Source organism: Aplidium turbinatum, chromosome 10 (genome assembly GCF_918807975.1).
Source record: "Aplidium turbinatum chromosome 10, kaAplTurb1.1, whole genome shotgun sequence".
Lineage (NCBI taxonomy): Eukaryota > Metazoa > Chordata > Ascidiacea > Aplousobranchia > Polyclinidae > Aplidium > Aplidium turbinatum.
Genome location: NC_137481.1, coordinates 4,074,438 through 4,095,200, shown reverse-complemented (window position 1 = coordinate 4,095,200; position 20,763 = coordinate 4,074,438). Strand labels below are relative to the sequence as shown.

Genomic DNA, 20,763 nt, shown 5'->3' with positions numbered 1-20,763 from the left:
AGGTTCATTTTTATGAACAGCGACATCCAATTAAAGGTAAATTTCGTTTTATTGATGAATTATAACAGTGCTGTCTTGCCTCAATACAGTATAGTAAGCTACAGTTCTAACGTTGGGGTCATGTAGAAATGTTTTAACTTGGTTGGTTTTCAATCTTGATCCCCCGGTTGACAAAGTCTATGATAGGTTATTCCTGGCAGTTTCGCGTACTTGTAGAGGTTTCAACAAATGACACAGGGCCGATTACAGACATTGGCCGAGCAAAGTTTCCATAGTTGTTATCTGTGAGCTATTCCATTCACTAGGTGCTGCTAAATGGAGAGTAGTCCTGAAATGAGTTGCTTAAGCGCACATACACCGAGAGCAGAATAAGAACCACTTAATCTTGAGTCAGGTACTTTCCATAACTAACTAAGCTGACGAGAAGGACTTCACTTAATCTATCATATTTAGTTTTACTTAAATCAGTGCCATGTAACTCAATCTCACTAGAAGCCAAAATGGTACAGTATTGAAAACCTTAAATCTGAAGACAAAACCGTGGCAGTGGCTTCATGAAACCCTTCTCCAAGACCAACTGATCAGAAATCTGATTTTGTTCTGAATGAATCTGATCTGATTCTGAGATAATGATGTAAGTTCTTCTCATAACGAACTAGTCATGCGCGAAATGACGTCATTTCAATGTCTTAAGCCGGACATTTTTTCAATCTTGAAAGTCAGGCCAGGGCACGAAAATCACAATACAGTCATGTTTCTTTTGCGGTTATTCTAACATTATACGCTGCAAATCACCGATGGAACACAGCAAACAACTGAAAGAACTAACGAAACATGTGTTGTGGTAAAATCACGAAACAACGGATCAAATCTAGGGGCGTGAGCTTGTAGAGTTGATCAGTGCTTTGAACGTTGTTTGATAATTAGCCTACAGAAGAGAAAAGAGTTATGACAGAAGTGGAAATCGAACGCACGTCATACAAAGGAAGGCCATTTTTTAGCACTAACCCTCTGGAACACGCTGGCTACGGCGGAACGTTCACTTAATTTACTTTCTATCAGAACTGTTTGCGATTTTTCTCTGTTCTACCTTCAACTTCCATTTACGTAATGATATCACGAACAACGCATTTTCTGATTGGTTCTTGGTTTACAGGTGCTTACAAAAGTTGTTATGTAAAAGTAGATAGGCTACGGTACTTTGTCAATCGATAGGCACTTTAACATAGGACAGTTTTCGTGCGAACCAGCTACCACCATTGCGCCGCGGCGCATTGGTTAAGAAAGGTGGGACGTGGGTGGGACAATTTTCCTTATAAACTCAATTGATTAGGCTACAGTCATTAAGATCCTTCTTGCACTCAGTTCAGTTGCAGAAGAAAACAGAACATTCGCAGAGGGTGGGAATCAAACCCACGCAAGCGAAATGACTATTCCCTTGCTTTAACCCGTTAGGCCACGCTGCTTGTGGCGACACATTCACTTAATCTTCTTTGTATCAAAAATCCTTCGAGTAGATTGGTCAGGATATCTTGTGCTGAGTCGCATGACTGAAATCAGCTGATTCGCAAGGAAAACTGTCCTAGGCCTATATCAAAGTGCCTACCTTGTCAATCTCGGTGACCGGACCTGCATCAGTAGTTCAAAAACTTTATAAATATGCGAAACTGTCAGGATTAAGATATCAAAAAGGCTTTCTCAATCCAAAAAAAAAAAATTCCCGCAGTCATCTGGTCACTAGCTGCTCCGTTTTTTTGTAACTTATGCCAGCATAGTTAGTTGCCTAAGTTGTTTAGCAAGACACAGTCCTAGGCTACTCTGAAACAGCGATAAATTAACAATATTTGACGTATTGAATCTTTATCCTCGGACTGGGAAAGCTTTTTTGAGAGCTTTAATTTTGGCAGTTTCGCATAGCCTACTTGTAGAAAGTAGAGGCTTTGTAGGCTACCACTGATGCAGGCTTAATCACCAAGATTGACAGAATGAAGATTCCGATTGTTGAAGTGTTGTGGTAACACTTCAACAATCAGAAAATTCCATTCTATCAATCTCGGTATTAACCGTCCTGCGTCAAAAGCCTCTACTGGTAGCCTATACCGGTACGAAACTAACAGGAATAACCTGTCAAGGCTTTGTCAGTCCGAGGATAAAGATTAAAAACCAAACCAAACTTTGTGTAGAATTACATAGGCTTGAGAGGTTACTGATATTTTTTTTATTCATTTGTTGATATATGCATACCAGTTTGTATAGCCTCTCCTCTGTGGATCCTCCTCGTGTATCATTGGCAGTGATGTACGCGCATACAAAAAATATTGACGCCGTCAGCGTAAACGCAAACGTTCGAAAAAACATACGCCGCATGCGTCAACGCAACTTGTAAAAAAATTGGCGGCGTCAGCGTATACACTAGCGTAAACTCATTTTGTTCGCTAGGTGCCAAACATTCACACGGTAGCCTATAAACCACTCGAAACAAACAAGTTTTATTTTGAATTTATACGAAGAAACACAAGCATCTGAAAGTGTTCATCTGACATTTTGCTGCGTTTTGGTTTCAATATGTCTTTGCCCATTTTTATCTTGATCATAGGGTAAACATAGGGTAAATTCGAATTCCATGGACGAATTAGTATAGTTGTCATCCCGTAAAAACGAACGAAAGATCTCATAGGTTATGCAAGTTAAACACTTTATCGTAACAATCCAGCTCTGCATCAGGAATGTTCCACTGAGAGGTAGACTGTATTAGTGATGCAAGCCGCGCCGCGTGCGCGACCGCTTATGACTTTTTCGCCGCGTGCCGCGCCGCGTGGAAAGTTGAAATGAAAAAGCCGCGCCGCTTGCCGCGTAAACTTTCAAGAAATTAAACTTTTGTAAACGTAAACTTTCAACTTTTCAAGAAAATCAGTTATGAAACTTCAAATTTAAATTGGAAACATGAATCAGTTTTTTTTCGGAAACCCTAAGCTGGTAAGCTCAAAGCTATGCAAAATGGCTTGCAGTTGACAGGGTTTTTGGGGCTGGCTTGTGAGGAAGCCTTACGAGTGTTTTTGGTTAATAGCCTAGCTGATAAGCTCAGTTACCAGGCTATAGGCCTAGCGCAACTACCGCATTAGTTACTGTAACAGTTAGCCTAGTGAGTTCAGGCTATAAGTTTTACTCTTGACATCTTGTCTGTCTGTGTTGTGTGTAGTCAGTGCCGGTCTTTGGGGTGTGCAAACCGTGCGATCGCACAGGGCCCGCAATTTACTCAGAAAATGCAGTAATTTTGTTATTTCTAATGGAAAAATTCAACAAAGTGAATTCAACAAATAAATGAGCAACAAGAAAACATAGAGACTCAACGGGTGCAACTGAAACAGGGATATCGAGAACAACGGGATTGCTGACTCTGTTTTGAAGTGGACACTAGGAGGGTTACTGCATCATTACTGCACAAACTAAAATGTGGATTTCTCAACATACAACCCATTTCTTGTTTTTAAAATGATGCTTGAAGATGAAATAATGTAAAAAAAGCAAAAAAAAAATTTTGAAAATGTGGCCGTTTTTCCCCAAACTGCCACCAAGTGGTGAAAAATACACAAATTTTAAACACAAATATTTTTAATACCACTTACTGGATTTGAATCAAATTTTAACAGAATGTTTATAAGTATCAAGACTGAAGCTATATGGAAGGAAATGAAGATATTTTCTTAAGTTAGCTGTGTGTGTCATTGCCATGCTGTTCTCTAAATTTTGTTGCTGCAATGCCCTCGCCTTTCTTCGTACGTCAAAAGGGTTGTATCGAAAAACACGGTCAAACGATAATATTCAAGGCAAAATTTACGAGAACTATGTCAGTATATTATCTGAACTTGGTCTCTTCATTCACTTCGACATTACTGTTTGATTACATCTTCCAAACTATTATAGTCTGTGGTTGGCTGCTCAACAAAATAAAGTAAATTCAAGTGACTTTACCCCAATAAACAAAGAAAAATTGTTTATTTTAAATATCACCGTATATGATGTAGTCCTGGTTCTTGGGTACTTACTATAAACTGCAACCAGCAGCAGAAATTTCACTTTGAGACAGAATACTGTTACCTCTTAATTGTCGTTGCTCCTTGGGGCAAGGTGTAGTAGCCTACCAGATAGTGTCCCTGGCTGAAGTTACAGCTGTCCGAGCTGTGTATATGTTTTGTAAAGGCCTTTGTTTCATTTCAGGTGCAGTAGCCATGCATTTATTTTCGCTCGATTATTTTGATTGCAAATTATGCTGGAAATACGCTCAGAACGCACCAAATTCAATGTAATTTGTCAAAATTTTCTGGGGGAGACCCCCCGCCGGAACGTTTGCCTTCGCCGAACTCTGCAGGGACATGTCACTTGCAGCACCCTCACTTCTACAGGCCAGGAACCGCCACTGGTTAGGGTAAAGGTTACCGGGAACTGCAGTTAACGGAAACTGCGAAACTACAAAAAAATGTTTGCGGAAACTGCGATCAGCGAGGGTTAGGGTTAGAGCATAGATTACTCTATGATTAAGGTAAAGATTAGCGGAAACTGCAGTTAGCGGAAATTGCAAAACAATGTTTGCGGAAACTGCGATCAGCGAGGATTAGGGTTAGAGCATAGATTACTCTATGGTTAGAGACTTAGAGTTAGGGTAAGGGTTAGCGGAAACTACGGAAAAATGTTTGCGGAAACTGCGATCAGCGAAGGTTGGGGTTAGAGCATAGATTAGTCTATGGTTAGGGTTAGCGGAAACTGTGGAAAAATGTTTGCGGAAACTGCGATGAGCGAGGGTTAGCATTAGGATAGGGTTAGGGTTAGCGGAAACTGCGATCAGCGACTTCGGCTTTGTGCTATCTTTCCCTCAATCTTTTCAGAGGGAAAATGTTTGCGGAAACTGCGATCAGCGACTTCCGCTTTTTTTAATGTTTTCTCTCGATCTTTTCAGGGTACGAACTGTTCAGGGTACGAACTAGGTTGCATCCGGGGGACTTGTATACCAGCTCTCTAACAAGTTATAATAAAATTACATGTTTGCCTTGACCCCTAGAAAACTTTTATGTTGAGAGCCACTGTTGTAAGCAGAATAGAAATTAGTCTGGACAATGAAATTACTTTATGAGTCTATTTAATAATTTCTTCATCTTTTAGATTATTTTAGGAATGCAAAAGAAATAGTTGCAAATGGCTACTCAGCAAAGCAATATAATATCTTTGTATTCTGACTTGAATAAATTCATCCATGTTAGTGACTACAAACAGGCTCTCAAGGCAGCTAATAAAAGTAAGTTGAAAAAGGCTGTTTTATGGACATAATGCGTTTTATAAAATAGCAGTGTTGCAACCATGTGTCAGTCATGATTAAAACTCTAATTAATTATTTTGCCAGGCTTTACCGTATTTGAGGTTGTATAGTCAAGAAGGCACATTATCCTTGTAATTTTTTGACAATGTTGATGACCCACATTTGTGGTTTTGCCATAGCCCCCAGAGAAAAAGGCTAATAATAACGTGTTGCGTGTTCACTAGTTGAGAATATAACTTAAGAGTTGGGATTCCCATTATCACAAAAACTCTGTCATTAAGAACTCGGCCAGCACTTACACTGGTGTTCAATATCTTACTTAACTTGTATATATACACATAGGCGCCTAACTATTTTTTTGGACGTGGGGGCGAAAGCGTGTTTCATCAGCAGCAACGTAAATTCAGCGAAATGTCACGCAGATGGATGACGTAATTACGGTATGTCGTCACACTAGGATTGCTTTTATTGCCACACTCGGAGTTATCACTACGTTCGACCTACCGTTAATTATTATAAACAAAACTCGACTAAAACACATGCTATGCGTCTGCGTTGGCTAGCGGTTGCTGGACTGCGACTCTTTAAGCTAAGCACAATATAAAGTTTACCAACGAACTAGATTTATTAGCATGAAACAAGAGACGAAAAGGTTTACTAAAAGGTAAATGGAATGAAAATACTAACTTGATCATACGCTTGAAAATATAGGCTACCTGTTGAAAGTAAAATCATTCATGTTTACATCAATTCAACAGCACGTCACCTTGAATAAATTTAAAAGTTTCTGACATCCGTAAACAGCCCTTGAAAAATAGTTACGGAGAGACGTTTGATTAAGTTTTTTTTGTTTGTTTGATTAAATTTTTCGACTTGACATTGCTCCCTTTTCACTACAATATCGCAACTTATGGCTGACCAGCTTTCAAGTTTCAATTCGCTGTAATAATACGCCCGTTTTCGTGTTGCAGATGAAACAAAAAATGCGCATATTCCCCGCCTTTGATCGGGTTTCTATGGCAACGGTCGTGTGTGCGCCATGCAGTTTGCGCGAGTCCGTTGTTGTGTTGATTATGCCGCGTGTGCGCAATGCGGTTTGTACCAGCCCTTGTTACGTTGGTTAGTGGCATGGCGCCCTCTTTTATAGCTCGCCGCCGGTGGTTAGTGGTAACCTCGGGCCGAGACTTCAAGTTCATTTTCACAGCAAGCGATTCACTGCAGCGACAATATTCTCTGCAGAGGTTTCGACTTTCGAAAGCGACATCGAGTCTGTTTGCGAGCGCAGCTAAACGCACGCTGCGTCAACTAGCAAATTATGTTGTTTTTGGGTGCATTCAACATTTGATGACATTGAATCGACGCAAAATGGTAGATTTTTGCTATGTCTCAGGCAGCAAAATCAGTCATTTTTACATTGATTCAACGTCTGCAGACGTTAAATCAATGTAAAAATGACAGATTTTGTTGTCTGGGGTGGGATTGTAGCATCGCTACTCGCTCTAGTGATTATTTATCGCGAAGCTGTTGCGGTTTGCATTTAAAAATGTTTTCCTGCTGCCGATCGCTAGTTCATCTATTGTTTTATGTATCAATGCAACATAAAAAGTTGCCCCCACACAGAAATATGCGTGGGGGCCTGGCCCCCACGCCCCCACGGCTTAGGCGCCTATGTATATACATATACTGTTTTGGAGCTAGTATACAAGTCCCCCCCCCCCCCTTGGCAACTCATGACAAGGAGGAATTGACCAAAACATGTGGATTGAAGTGTGTGAACAGTAAAGTAGTTTCACCCTATATGTTTGGTTGAGTCCTGTCTTTGTCATGAGTTACCAGGGGGGGAGGGACTTGTATACCAGCTTCACTGTTTTTACTATTGAAACATGCTAATTATTATCTTGTTTATCTTGAATTTTTACAGTTCTTCATACCAAGGATGGCAAAGATGATGTTGAAGCCATGCATTGCAAAGTTGTGTGTATGATTGAAATGAGTCAATTTGCTGAGGGTTTGAAATTTATTAATCATACCGAGCCAATTCAAGAGTAGGTCCTTTCATTTTGTATAAAGAACTTGTTTTGTTATGTAATAAATAATACTTGTTTATTGTTTACTGTTGTAATATTGCATAATCAGTAGAAGTAAATGTGGTTACGGGCTACGGCTTAAGTTTGAAACAAGCACATCACGTCGTCACATGAAGAAAATCTACAGTAGACGTTGTTTTATTTATATAAAGCATGTTGTTTTATTTATTTTTGTTGCTGATACCACATTGTCTTGTTATTTGCGGTAATAATATGCAATTGAAATCTCAATGTTAGTTATTTGGTGTTGTACTACTTTTTGTTGGTATTTTTGGTGCTTGTAAGTTTTTAGCTACTCATAAAATCACGGGCGGCATAAAACCTACAAGCCCTGTATTTTTGTTGTTGCGTTTAATATTAACTGCTTGATGTGTGATGACTGATGACATTGAATGTGTTTTGATCAATTGCAGTTTGTTGGTTTTTGAGAAAGCGTATTGTCAATATCGATTGCTAAACACACAAGATGCTCTTGAAACAATCAATATTACAAAAGAACCTGATTTGCGACTTCTGGAGCTCAAAGCCCAAGTGGTAAGCAGAGTCTTATTTATGTCTGAAACTTGGCTATGATGTACTAGAGTAGGCTGTGAAGTTTTGTCCTAACAATTTAACATTAAGTTTTACAACCTTTTTATTATTGTGCTAGCTGTACAAGCTTGGACACTACAAGGAATCACTTGCAATTTACAAACGGCTCATAAAAGACTGTTCTGATGATTTTGAAGAAGAGCGAATGACTAATTTTTCTGCGGCTCATGCGGCTCTGTCAACATTTGAAGGAGTAGAGGTAATATATGCTTTGCTTTGATTTATCTTTTTGTTGTTGGCGCAACTAGAATATAAATCATCATATTGCTATTTTTTTCAGACTGATCTTGGATTTAAAGCCGAGTCTTATGAGCAGCTTTATAATCGTGGTTGTTGGTTGCTGGGCCAAAACAAACTGAAAGAGGCCCAGGAAGCATTGGAACAAGCAGAAAAAGTTTGTCATGAACTATTTGCTGATGACTCTGAGATGACAGAGGAAGAAAGAGAAGCAGAGGTGGCAGTTATCAGGTCTGTTGGTGAACAAAATTTCTTTGCACAAAACAAGTAAAACTGTTCAGTTTTTTAAACAATTTTCTTTGAACTCACGATCAATGTTTTATAATACTAGCCTGAACAAAAAGACTAGTTTTTTTTTCCTATAATAAAAGTTGCTTTCATGTTGTGCCAACATATTTGTTCATCATCAGTTGCCATATCCATTTACAACAAAATGTACATCAGCAAGTGTTATAGGTTTATTTTTATCAATTTTGATTTTGTGCAAGTTGATATATTGTTGTTTGTCAGATTGACTGCACAAAAAGTGGAAAAGGACCACACGTAGCCCACCTAGTAGGGGTGCTACTCTAGTGTGCTAGTAAAATGTCTCAAATGTGTGTCACTAAAAAGTATCCATGTGGCCATGAAATTTGATGAATACTTTGCAACAAAAACTTTGTGTTAAAAATTAGAGTGTTGTAAATAACAATGAGAAGTGCCTACGAAAACCAGCTTACATTTCACTGGTTTGTCTGTTCAGGGTTCAGCGTGGCTACGCTCTACAGTTACAAGGCAAAGATGATGAAGCTTTAGTCATCTACAATCAAGCTATCCGGCTACGACCAACCGATCTTGCTTTGGTTGCAGTTGCATCAAATAATATCATCAGCATCAACAAGGTCATTTATAATAATAATGCGTATGTTTTTATATTGCGCTGTATTGATTGCAGAATATGTTGCTCCTCAGCGCTTTACAAAGCAGGTAGTGTCAATGCAGTCGTATAGAGGCGCAACTCAGTGCAGTATTACCCGAATCCATTCCATTGCTGAGTGCCAAGCAAGAATCAGATTCAGTACCTCTTTTAAAAAGTCTTTGGTATAACCGACAGGGTATGACTACCGATTCAATCGCGAACACACTGAGCCATCGAGCCGCGCTTATCAGACTATTTTGAAGTGACGTTGTCTTGGAAATGATTCATTGTTGAGCATCTGCCTTGATGGAGAAACGTTGAAGCAAACCCATGAGCTTGTGCTAAGTTGTGCATATGGGGCTGCTACAATATGCTCCATCGCGAACAATTTATTTTTTTGTTGCTGCACGGTTGTTATCAGAACTCTCTTCGTTTTGTTTCAAAGAAGCCTGGTCTGGAATTTTATTCTTGTCTGGAGGCGTGTAATTTTTGTTCCAAGTGTTTTTTTTAAAGGATCAAAATGTGTTTGACTCCCGCAAGAAAATGAAGGCGACAACAGCGAATGGTGTTGACGCAAAGTTGGTCCCATTCCAGAAGCAGAGGATCGACTTCAACCGAGCTTTATTGTTCATGTATTCTAACCAGGTGGGTGCGATGATGACTTTCGATTTAACACCAACAAGATTTTTCATCATCCTGTTTTTTCTTGTTGTTTTTTTTTTCCTTATTGATGTTTGTATAAGGGTACCAGCTGACTTCGGTGACTCTGTGGTCTTTCGCTATCATCCTAGCAATAGCATCAGCTCTTAGTTGGGTGTTGTTTTTGTTAATTTTTCTTTTTCAGTACGACAGCACGTAAAATACAAGTATAAGCATCTGAAAAGAAAGGAATCTAGTTCGTAGTGTAGTAACTCTGCTTATGAAATATTTAAAACTGTTTGATGAGTATGGAAGTACAGACAATGTAAGGGTCCACCATCACTTTTGACTTAATCTGATCGACAGTGAAGTTCATGCAAATCATATTTCGACCTGGTTTTTAAGACATTCACTAGAAACATACAATGAATGGCATGCACTGGAATGAAGTGACATTCATCGTCTTGTGTCACGAAGTGTATAGAGCATTTTGGGTAACTATGGTTTGATTGCACGAACAGTGGGAACCATGTAGGAAGTTGCTCAAAGTCCTCCAACGGGAATATCAAACCAGTGATCTTCCTTGCCTCATCCAAGCCGCGCAGCTTTGCAGGGAGAAAAATGCATCAAAGGCAATTGAGTTTATGAGGGTAGGTTTGTTTGTTTTGTGAAATATTGTCTGGATCAATTTGTTGAGGTTTTAAGCAATAAAATAACTTTTCTAAACTTGAAGCTTTTAATAATTTTGTTGGCTCAACCAAATAGGGATTGATATTATTATGATATTGCCACAAATTTGGTCTTGATTGCAAAACAAGTTTTGAGGATTCTGCTTAGTCTGGCCGCGTGTGTTCCAGAACTAATAAACCATCTCCGGAACTAACTTTTCCTCCTCCATAGGACTTCATAGAGAGCCACTCCGATCCAGACCTATATGCTAAGTTGGACCTCACGAACGTGAAGCTCGCATATGTCCAACTTCTGCTCGGCCAAGGGGAGGTGAGCTTTACAAGTGGAGTGCATCTCTGTGGCTGCTGCATATATGAATTATTTTATGTTTTACATGAGTTACGTCTTAGGACCGCTCACGGATATTTGACGTTTTTGAAACAATTCGTGCACGCGCTGTATCTCGCTCACTTGGTTATTGACCTTTACACTTCACAGTGTGCATCCGTTTCCCATGTTGTAAGATCAGTACAATTTGTAAGGTTGCCAAACTTTGGGAAATTGATTTAAAAGTATGAATTCCTTTTTATTGAAGCTTCAATATCCTTGTCATTATTCAAGCATAGTTTATATCAGGCATTGCCTAAGTATTTGTACACGCTTTCTTGAATTGTGTTCGGGCTTGACAAAAACTGCTATATGTGGGTCTGGTGAAATGCAGACGGCAGCCCACATGAACAAGGATTACTCGCTTTACAGACCACCTCATGGTATGGAAGGTCTAGTCCATTGACGATGACAACAGGCAGGAGCTAAGCGTCGGGTGCCTTGAAATATAATGACTACACGAGAGAAGAAGACTTGAATATTTTGTGACATACAATAATGCCATTCTACATGGTGTTTATTAAAGGCCGCAGCATTCCTTTTTCAACTTGTACAATTTAATTTCAGATCGCAAAAAGCTGCCAGATTCTTGAGTGTATGAAGGACATCTGCTTCACCCCTGCCATGGTGTCCTGCCTTGTCGCGCTGTACAATACTCGACCTGACCCCGCGGGCCCCGTGTCCAACTTAATGGAGAAAGCGATCGAATGGCACAAGAAGAAGAAGGTAGGAAGTCACATGAGAAAGTGACCGCTCTGCTGGCGAGTGGCTTCTCGTGCAGAAGACCTTATAAATAATCCATTTGTTTGTGACGGACGGACAATATACCGTTGTAAATCGGTCCAAACAGAGTTTTCTTAATCAAAATTATTATTTTCTTTGCTCTTTCTCGTCTCATTTTTTCCGTCCTTTGTGGATGATTGTCCACACCATCCAGTCGCCATAGTTCTCGTTTGCGCGTCTGCCATATCCCGAGCAACGTCTTTACTCTTGTTGAGCTAGTGTTCATATTGTCTTGTCGGTCCTCCAGGACAGCTTGTGTCCCTACTAGCTGCAGAGCTGACGATGGCGGTATTGGGTACAACATGACTGTGTGGACCTTTGCCAAACAATGTCCATTTTGAACTGTACAAAACGTTACTTGTTGTCAATGATGCCTTTACGTTGTCTCTATTGGTGTTGACATATGTGAAGCGGGTGGCACGTTTCGATAAGCGAAATTTTTTTCATTTTAACAAACTATGGCGACTGTGATATGCAAACGAAACTAAGCAACAACACAGTATTTTGTGTAATAATTAGTACAAACAAAAATTGCGATCGTTTTCGGCTATGCATATAGCCATTGTCAAGCATACTACACGGAAACGCCGAGTTGTTGCTTGACTTGGTTTGCTTATTGTTTAAAAAACAGTAGCCCTTTCACCAAAATATTAACTAGTATAATATATGATACAACCCCACTTCAGATACTTGAGCGAAATGCATATGCCATAAATAGGGCTCCATTCATTTTTACTAAAAAATACTGAACTCCACTTCGTCATTGCAATGTTATTGCAGAGTCCTGCCAACGTCCTGAAAACACTGATGTGGGATTACTCACAGTTCCTCCTGAAGCACAATAACCCCCACAAAGCTGCTGTCACTTTGGAAGACATGCTAAGGTTTGGGTTATTATTAAAAATAATGCTCATTATGTCAGGTATAAGAAGTCTTAATCTAAGCAAACACGTTCCATCATTTAACCCAACAGCTTCGCTATTCTATAGGTACTTGAATCTACTTTGCCTTGTTGTAAATTTTCACGCACATCGTGCGGTCAATAGCCGCAATTATATGAATAATTGAATATAAAACAATTGAATATGCTGGAATTTGTTACATTGATAACTGCTCCAAGGATTATCATGCCTCGTGGTTGCAGATTTGGATTAAGCCTGTGAGAAGACAAGGAAGGCAATCCTTGTGTCTACCTTCAGGCATGTCATTAATCGTCTTGTCAGGACACAGCCGCCTGGTTTTTAAAGGCGCCGAACCAATAACCGTTGTCGCGTCAATTCCGCTACCGTCAATTCCGCTACCGCATGCACATAATGTATTTGAAACTATAAATACTAGTAATACTACAAAAAGTGCTCAATGCCAAGCAAAAAGCCAAGCAGAGCGAATTCTGTTTGAATAAGGACCTTCTGCTAAGGACCTATCATCAGAAGGTCCTTCATCATCAGTCGTTATCTGCCGCAGGCGGAGATAACGACTGATGATGAAGGACCTTCTGATGATCCTCTCTTTAGGATGAAACAGGCTGTCAAGGGTTTAGAAACTAATAACTACATTTGATTTAATGTATTTGGAATGTTTTTCTGTTTCAATCAGGTCTCTATTTTATTTACAGGCTAGAACCGAAGAATGTGAAAGTCCTTGCAAAGTTAATTTTCGCTTACTCCCAATTCAACACATCAAAGGCTCACCAGTATCCTTATGTCGTTTTGTTTGCTTATATCAGTGATTGGTCTTTTAAGGATACCTTACTTGATTTGAATAGTTATCAGTTATATTAATAAGTTTAAGTATTAATTTTCATACCTGTTGGGTCTTTAAGATGACGTTTTAAACACCTGTCAACATGCTACAGTTTTATATGCTGGAGATGCATTATCGATTTTCGGACGTATTTACGCTCTGAAAGCTCCAAAAGTAATGTTCAAAATGAAGTAAATGATTGCTTAGATATGTCACTATGAAATCGAATCAGTTGTTGTGAACACAACAGTATGAACAATAACGTTGTCGAAACGGCAACAACATTCAGACTGGTTAAACCGCATCAAACTGGTTATATTGGTTGAGTTAGGATGACTTGTTTGTTTTTGTTCTTCCTTATCTATGACCGCCATCAGGATCAGCGAAGATCTGCCTTCCCTGCAGGAGCTATCCGTTCATGTGGACGTAGATGAATTGGAGAGGAATGCCAATCAATTGGCGCCTCGTTACATAAAGAAACAAAAAGAAAAGAAAGATGCCGTGGAAGAGAAAGTGACTGCGGCCAAAACGGGATTGGTATCTGAAGGAAGGTGAACGACAAGATCACAAATTTTCTTAAGAGTCAATTGGTTTGCATGATTGCTTTTTCTGTTCTTCCTACTTCTTCTTGTGTCAATTAAAAACACAATATTTGCTTTTATATAACTGTTAAATGAGAGAGTACAGACTCGACCACCTTCTACGCCTTTTTTGGGCTACGGTCTTTCGCACTCGCTCATTGGATGCACAGTTGCACACTGTAGGCTACGTTTTTGTTTTATGTATGTTTTGTTTCGCATCCAAACAAAAATAAATGACCATCCATCCACGACGTTTAAGGAATGATTTCGTCATATGATAAACAGCTGAAAGACAGCAAAGGAATGTGGTTCAATAGTGAAGTTTGAAACAAATGGCAACACTGACTATAGAGCAGATTAAACGTTTGCGCCGCCAAATTACCAGTTATTTTCATTTTCTTCGGGTGTAGTTGGTTATTTTTCCTGGTTATAATACATACTACCGAGAAAATGTTTGAATTTTGTACTGTCGTCAGCTTTTTTTTATTTTTTTGCGTATGTTATTTAACCCAATTACTTAGTTGTCTCAACTGTTTATGGTCAATTGCTTTGATCCAATAAGCGTAAGATCAGTGACGGCATGTTGTGTTTGCAGCGCGACTACTGTGGCCATCAAGAAGTCGAAAAAGAAAAAGAAGAAAAATCCAACTCCCAAGAATTTCCAACCAAACTATGTTCCCGATCCTGAACGTTGGATCGCGCTGAGAGAGAGGTAAGACCTTGATAGCCCAGCATAACCAGCAAGTCGTTGATAGCCCAGCATAACCAGCAAGTCGTTGATAGCCCAGTATAACCATCAAACTGGTCTATCAAGCGATGATTGACAGTCGTGTTCACGTTTAAATTTCAAGCACTTGCAACTAAGCAACATCAGCGAAGACGCGGCCCGCTGTTATAACTCACCAGCTGCCATTAAATGTTGGTTGTATTAAGTGTTAATACATTTGTATGACTCTTACGAGAATACATTTCCAATAATGTAGGTTTGATGGCTCTCTAACCTAAAAAGGTTCCCGACCCTTAAAGTGCCTCTGACAGGTAAATAAATTCGCTAAATTTACCTAAGATACCAAAAAGATGACACTAACAAACTTCCCTGACCAGCAAATCGTAAAAAATATCAACAGGCTACTAAGTTACACACTTGCAAACTTTCGTTGACATCGGCGAATCTGGCACTCATTCAATTGCGAAAATAAAAACGGCAACACCACTGTGACGTCACAGTAAGCGGGAAGGATACATTCTTTCTCTGTGATGACTTGGTAAAGTATGGTACAGCTACTGCAAAACGTGAATGTGTGGGGCTCTGTTGGTCTAAAGCATGCGCAAATTAAGAATTACCGAAATGAAAAAGTGAACTTGTTATTACTATCAGGTTTCGATCAAATAGGTTGAGTTTACTTTTATCAAACAGCATCTCAATTCAATTGAAATTGCAGTTTCATAGGGCTACAATTTTCATACTTTTTTATTTGTCCTAATCTGGCTATAGCCATTTGCAGTGTAACAACAGTATCTCACAAACAGTACCTTTAATTTATGGTTGAGGCAATGCCTACAAATTGCTGTTTTTGTGACATTGTCAGTGACAAAGACCGTGTGCTTTCTTTTCCCACTTTCCCACAAAACAAGGTAGCCGGCTGAGAAGAGAATGGGTCAAAGTTTTCTTCAAGTGTTCGAAAGTGGGATGGGCCATACAAAACTAGTCGTATATGTTCACTTCACTGAAGATGATTTTGTTAATACCACTCAAGTAAAAAGGCCTACAGGCATGTGTTGGAGTGGATACTACAAGGTGATGCTCTCGGAAGCAACAATCGGATTGTGATGCCGTCATGCATTGTTTGGCGAAGCCGAAACAATTTTCCAGATCCAGATGGCCGTTACACAGGTTTTCAATGGCCAACTGAAGGCACATTATGAGAGAGAGAGAAAACTTTTATTTATTTTTGAATAGTGATGATGAATTAAATAATATGAATGATGATTCGTACGATTTCTTCATTTTTCACTTCAAGTATATTTTAGGTTTTGTAGGAACGTATCCAGTACAGTTTTATTAAACTGCAAAAAACAATAAATCTTCGAAAAAAGCAACCGCTTGTACCAACTCCGACCAAACTGTGATCCACCAATTACATCTAGGAAGCGTTTGTTTCATCCGTTGCTAACGACGTCCACTTAGGATGACGTAATACCACCAAAGTCGTCCCAGAGCAGTGAAATATGGAGTTTCGCCTATGGTGGCGCTGCGGAGTAGTCGTTTGATTAAATTACGCCCTAACCAGTCGAGCTACGAGGTTAAGATTAAAAAGTTTGCTAAGTGTAATTCTGCGCTAGGAAATGCTTTAAAAAGTTACTATACTTGGATCCAACCTGTCAGGGGCACTTTAAGCTAAAGATATAAATGTGCCATATGAAACTAACTAATCTCACAACTAAAAACAAACCAGCGCAACGAACGCACGGCTTTGGCTAGCTGTGATGTCGGGATCTGGTATGATAAGATTTAAACATTTTTAATTCTTTGGACTAGAGCTGACACTCCGCTCCTCACTGGACTGACTCTGCAGCTGTGCTGCTTCACACAGAAGCTGCCATCATTTTGCTAGCCAACAACTCGATAATGTATCAACGAACTGTTTGCAGATCAACCTACAAAGGCCGACGCAAGTTCAAGAAGAAGGGAGGTATCGGAAAAGGAACCCAGGGATCCAATGTTGGGAACACTGAGAACTAGTAAGTTTTGAGGATTAGTCTTCAGTTTTGAATCGGTTTTATATTAATGCTTGCTGAATGTGGAGTGGTTGCTGTCTCTCAATTATGAGAGGTAGCTTCCCAGACAGCAAATTTGTCGTTTCTTTTACATTGATTCAACGTCTGCAGACGTTAGCTTAGTGGTTACACGCCAGACTCAAGATCAAGTAGTGCTGGTTCGGCTCTTGGGGTGTGCGCTTGAGCAACGTATTTCAAGACTGCTTTCCATTCAGTGGCACCTAGTAAAAACAACACTTCAGCAACCGAAAGCTTCACTCTGTCAATCTCGGTAACCTGGCCTACGTCTGTGGTTCAAAGCCTCTACAAGTATGCGAAACTACCAGGATCAAGCTCTCAAAGAAGCTTTCCCAGTCCAAGGATAAAAATTAAATCAATGAATCTAACATAACAGCGAAAACGTTTTTACACGTCGATTCAACTTTAATCTTTCCACAGTGACATGTCACAAAAAGTGACGTCAGGAGCCTCGGTTCAAGGTTCGAAACCTGGGTCAACGTCGGGTAGTCAGGGAAATACCCCCGTCAGCTCCCCCCAACCCACCAAGAACAAGGGTAAAAAGAAGCAGGCGGATAAGAGGAGAAAGAAAGGTGGCCGCGGTTGGTAGGAATGGCCGCTTCAACATGGGGCATGGGTGGTGTTCACTTCATGTTACGTTGATATAATGTCAAATATAATGCATTTTACGTTTGTTGGCTTTTGATGGCGCAATAAAGATGCTGCTTTCTCTCGATGGATTTCTCGTCTGTCATTGTTTGGTTTCGAGCTCGTTGTTGGTCACATCCCGGTTTAGGTTGGTGTGGACCAAGGCAAAGAAGCCAATCTTCGGGTTTAACCTTCAAGCATGTCAATTGTCAACACAGCTGCGTGCGCACCTCTTTGAAAGAAGTACCAGAACCGTCTCACTGTGGCCTATTGTTGCCCAGCACGATTCCCGACAGCAAAATCCGTCATTTTTACATGACTGACTTTATAAAGTGACGAATTTTGCTGTCTGAAGATCAAAGCTCATGCCCAGTTGCTACCTTTTTACATTCATACTCTGAAAGCAGTAGAGGTAATCTACTGTATAACGATGTAAATCTACATTTATTTAAACGTTTAGTCGATCAGAAACGACTGAATCCTCCATTTTATTGAATTATACGCGGAGTAAACGGCATCGATCAAACATTTATTTTCGATCCATTTTGCTCAAAGCTTTAGTTTGATTATGCCTATGCTATTCTCTTGCAACTTCGTCTTTGCGAACATGTTGGTTGAGTCATTAGTTACAAAAATGGATTGAGCTGAAGTGGGCAACCATCTAGTAGAGGATTGGTTTACATCTACGGTCTGATTGTTATGGGCTCTGGTTCGACGTTATGTCGGGGAATTTGTAGATAGTTTTCTTTCGTAAAGCGCTTCGAAATGAGACAAGTGATGTTACGTGTCGAAAGTCCAGACTTCACCTGGCATCTAATGAAGGTTACTAAAAGAAAACCGAAATGATTTATCTAAAACCTCATGGATAAGTTGAAGCGTAGGCTACTCACATGGAGTAAAATCACTCGCGTATTAACAAAAACAAACAAGTAAATTCGTCATTGGCCATGTTCGTTGGTGAGCTGACTACTCCTCTCAAGCGACTTTGCAAACCACCTAACATGATGACGTATTTATTTCACAAACGAAAACAACATAAAATACAAACAACGCAATCAATCGATGACGAATGATTCTAGAAATCTTGATTATTGATTTTGGTTTCTCTGAAGGTTCCTGGTTTCATATGGATCTGATTCAATTGCATTTTAATCTTCGAATGAATCGAGGTTTTCATCCATCAAAGACTCTGTGAAGAACAACAAAGTCAATAATCACTCCACCGTGACCGTTTTTAATTATCGGATTTTCACAAGAAACGTTTCGCAAAAATAAGATATTCTATATCTCAATATAGGGCAAGATTTGGAATTGAATCCGCCTGTTAGTCTTCAGAGTATAACGCAAACGTTAGGTAGTCTATAAGAGGCATGGTTTGGTTGGTTTCGAATCTCTATCCTCGGACTGACAAAGCCTTGATAAGTTCTTAGTGGTAGTTTCGCATACTTGTAGAGGCTCTTGGCGCAGGGCCGGTTACCGAGATTGGCAGAGTGAAGTTTCCGATTGTTGAAGTGTTGTTGCCGGGGAATTATTCCATCCATTAGGTGCCGCTGAATGGAGAGCAGTCCTTAGAATGCGTTGCTCAAGGGCACACCCCGAGAGTCGAACCAGCGCCACTTGATCTTGAAGCTTCTTCTTTCACGAAGTCACGCGCTAACCAACTGAGCTATCGGGGCGGACGAACTAAGCTATCGTCCATGATTTGAGAACCACTGTTTCCAGTGGACCATTAGACGTTTAATAACATCATTAATGCACTAACCTTTTTCTTCAAGTTCGTCCAAAGCTGTTAGCATGTCACGAATGTTATCTTGGTCTTCTTTCTCATCTTCTATACCTAGATTCAACAATTCGTTCAAGAGGGTTTGGTAATTTTTCTCTCCCTGCAAAAACGAGTACATTGTTGTGCAAGATAAATGACATGTTTCAACTTTAAAATAGATTAAATTTCTAAATTGATAAGATGAAAAGTTTCTTGTATTTAGAAAGGAGATCTATCGGGCAGAGATTAGAAGTTGATTTTGCACGAATCTTTAATTCACTGCATTAACACAAAAATTGGTTCGGACGGCAGCGTATCCTACACTGAGCTGAAATTGCTATTTTTGTAATTACATTTATTGTTGTCGATTTGCTATACAACAGCTAGGTTTTTCAGTAGGCTACAATTAGTAGCCTACGCCAAACACTCAATTTCTCTAAATAACACGCACTTGGAGCCACGGAAGAATAGCTCCAGTATACAGCGTTTTTATTTCCATAGGCTTATCGCAAAATTGTGAAAAACGATTTTGCTGCGTTTTCTCACCTCATTGTCAAGATCTTTCTCCAGTTCGTTGTCACCATACTGATTTGGGCGTGACAGCATGTGAACTGTGCTTATAGCGTTTGGTAGATGCTTAAGAATTTTTCCTCCTATTTTCAATCCTTTTATTGCCTTAGTTGACTTCATCAATTTTGGTACATGTTTGAACCATTTGAACATCGACCTAAAAATATAATTGAAATCAAATTTAGTTGTTTTTCTGCTGTAGCTATCAACTGATTTTACAGTATAATAGCCTAATACACGTAGTTTTGTTAAGGTTTTGTTTCTGCTTTGAAAACACTCTTAAAGGAAGTGAAACTACATCGAATCAATCATGTACGGTAGTTATAATAGCAAACAGTAACATGGTTTTTAGGCCGCTGTTTATAAAATGCAGTTTTCTACTGGCGACAGAGTCTATTTGGCGACTCTGAAAATTCCTCTACTTTTTCCAAAATCTTCCGTCACTCACTGCTTGCCATAATGATCTTACGCAACCAAGTGCACAGATCCACCAAGTCGGGTTTAAAATATTTGTATCCGGTACAATGGTAAAAGCACGTTGCAGTTTACAATTGCATTTTTCTGTTGTTCAACCTTTGTTGCGAACCACATTACTTTGGCATCACTCTAAATACGCTAATTTAGCACCAAAACGGCAACTAATTCTGTAGTAGCCTACTGGAGATGCCTAGTGGCATTGATAGAACCTGGCTACTCTCATTGTTAGCACTTTTAATGATTGTCAAAATGGGAAAAGAAAACAATGTAGTCTACAGTAACAGTAACCTACTGTTACAGTAACTTACCAGTAACCAGTAACCTACCTAACATACTGTAACAGCAACGTAAACAGGTAAAGATTTTAAACCGACTTCACAGCCATGATCCTGACAGTGTCTTCCAAAGAAAATTTTTATTATGAGTATTATCATTTTGTAACAAACTACTGAATTTCAAGCTTAAAACTTACCCCCAAAATCGCTTTCGTTTTGGACCGGCTTCAATGCTTCCAATTGCAAGACAAAGGCATAGAACAAGAATTAAAACACGCATGTCGAATAGAACTATAAACCTTTAAGTCACAAATAACTATTTTGTTCACT

The 20,763-nt window shown here is 39.5% G+C and overlaps 2 protein-coding genes across 2 annotated transcripts; one reads left to right on the top strand and one right to left on the bottom strand.

Moving 5' to 3' along the window:
* Nucleotides 1–5,156: 5,156 nt before the first annotated feature.
* LOC145778213 (signal recognition particle subunit SRP72-like) lies at nt 5,157–17,437 on the top strand. Its single transcript, XM_082589670.1, has 16 exons — nt 5,157–5,290; nt 7,233–7,356; nt 7,812–7,932; nt 8,048–8,188; nt 8,270–8,457; nt 8,969–9,107; nt 9,638–9,769; nt 10,285–10,413; nt 10,664–10,762; nt 11,387–11,545; nt 12,383–12,486; nt 13,218–13,295; nt 13,723–13,896; nt 14,522–14,638; nt 16,579–16,668; nt 17,143–17,437. Exons 1-16 carry the CDS (start codon nt 5,191–5,193, stop codon nt 17,309–17,311), a joined length of 2,064 nt encoding a protein of 687 aa, XP_082445796.1. The 5' UTR covers nt 5,157–5,190; the 3' UTR covers nt 17,312–17,437.
* Nucleotides 17,438–18,346: 909 nt separating this feature from the next.
* On the bottom strand, nt 18,347–20,763 carry LOC145777895 (uncharacterized). The gene is made up of 4 exons (XM_082589252.1): nt 20,631–20,763; nt 19,658–19,838; nt 19,112–19,232; nt 18,347–18,538 (listed from the first exon to the last, which is right to left on the bottom strand). The coding sequence occupies exons 1-4, from the start codon at nt 20,711–20,713 to the stop codon at nt 18,498–18,500; spliced, it is 426 nt and encodes a 141-aa protein (XP_082445378.1). The 5' UTR covers nt 20,714–20,763; the 3' UTR covers nt 18,347–18,497.

What these genes read in the sequence shown, in the direction of transcription:
- LOC145777895 (XM_082589252.1), bottom strand. Translation starts at nt 20,713, where the DNA reads ATGCGTGTTTTAATTCTTGTTCTATGCCTTTGTCTTGCAATTGGAAGC. An exon ending in AGAAAGATCTTGACAATGAG is followed by an intron (nt 19,233 to 19,657) that starts GTGAGAAAACGC and finishes TCGTTTTTGCAG; the next exon opens with GGAGAGAAAAATTACCAAAC. An exon ending in GGACGAACTTGAAGAAAAAG is followed by an intron (nt 18,539 to 19,111) that starts GTTAGTGCATTA and finishes TGTTCTTCACAG; the next exon opens with AGTCTTTGATGGATGAAAAC.
- LOC145778213 (XM_082589670.1), top strand. Translation starts at nt 5,191, where the DNA reads ATGGCTACTCAGCAAAGCAATATAATATCTTTGTATTCTGACTTGAAT. An exon ending in TCTCAAGGCAGCTAATAAAA is followed by an intron (nt 5,291 to 7,232) that starts GTAAGTTGAAAA and finishes GAATTTTTACAG; the next exon opens with TTCTTCATACCAAGGATGGC. An exon ending in CAACATTTGAAGGAGTAGAG is followed by an intron (nt 8,189 to 8,269) that starts GTAATATATGCT and finishes TATTTTTTTCAG; the next exon opens with ACTGATCTTGGATTTAAAGC.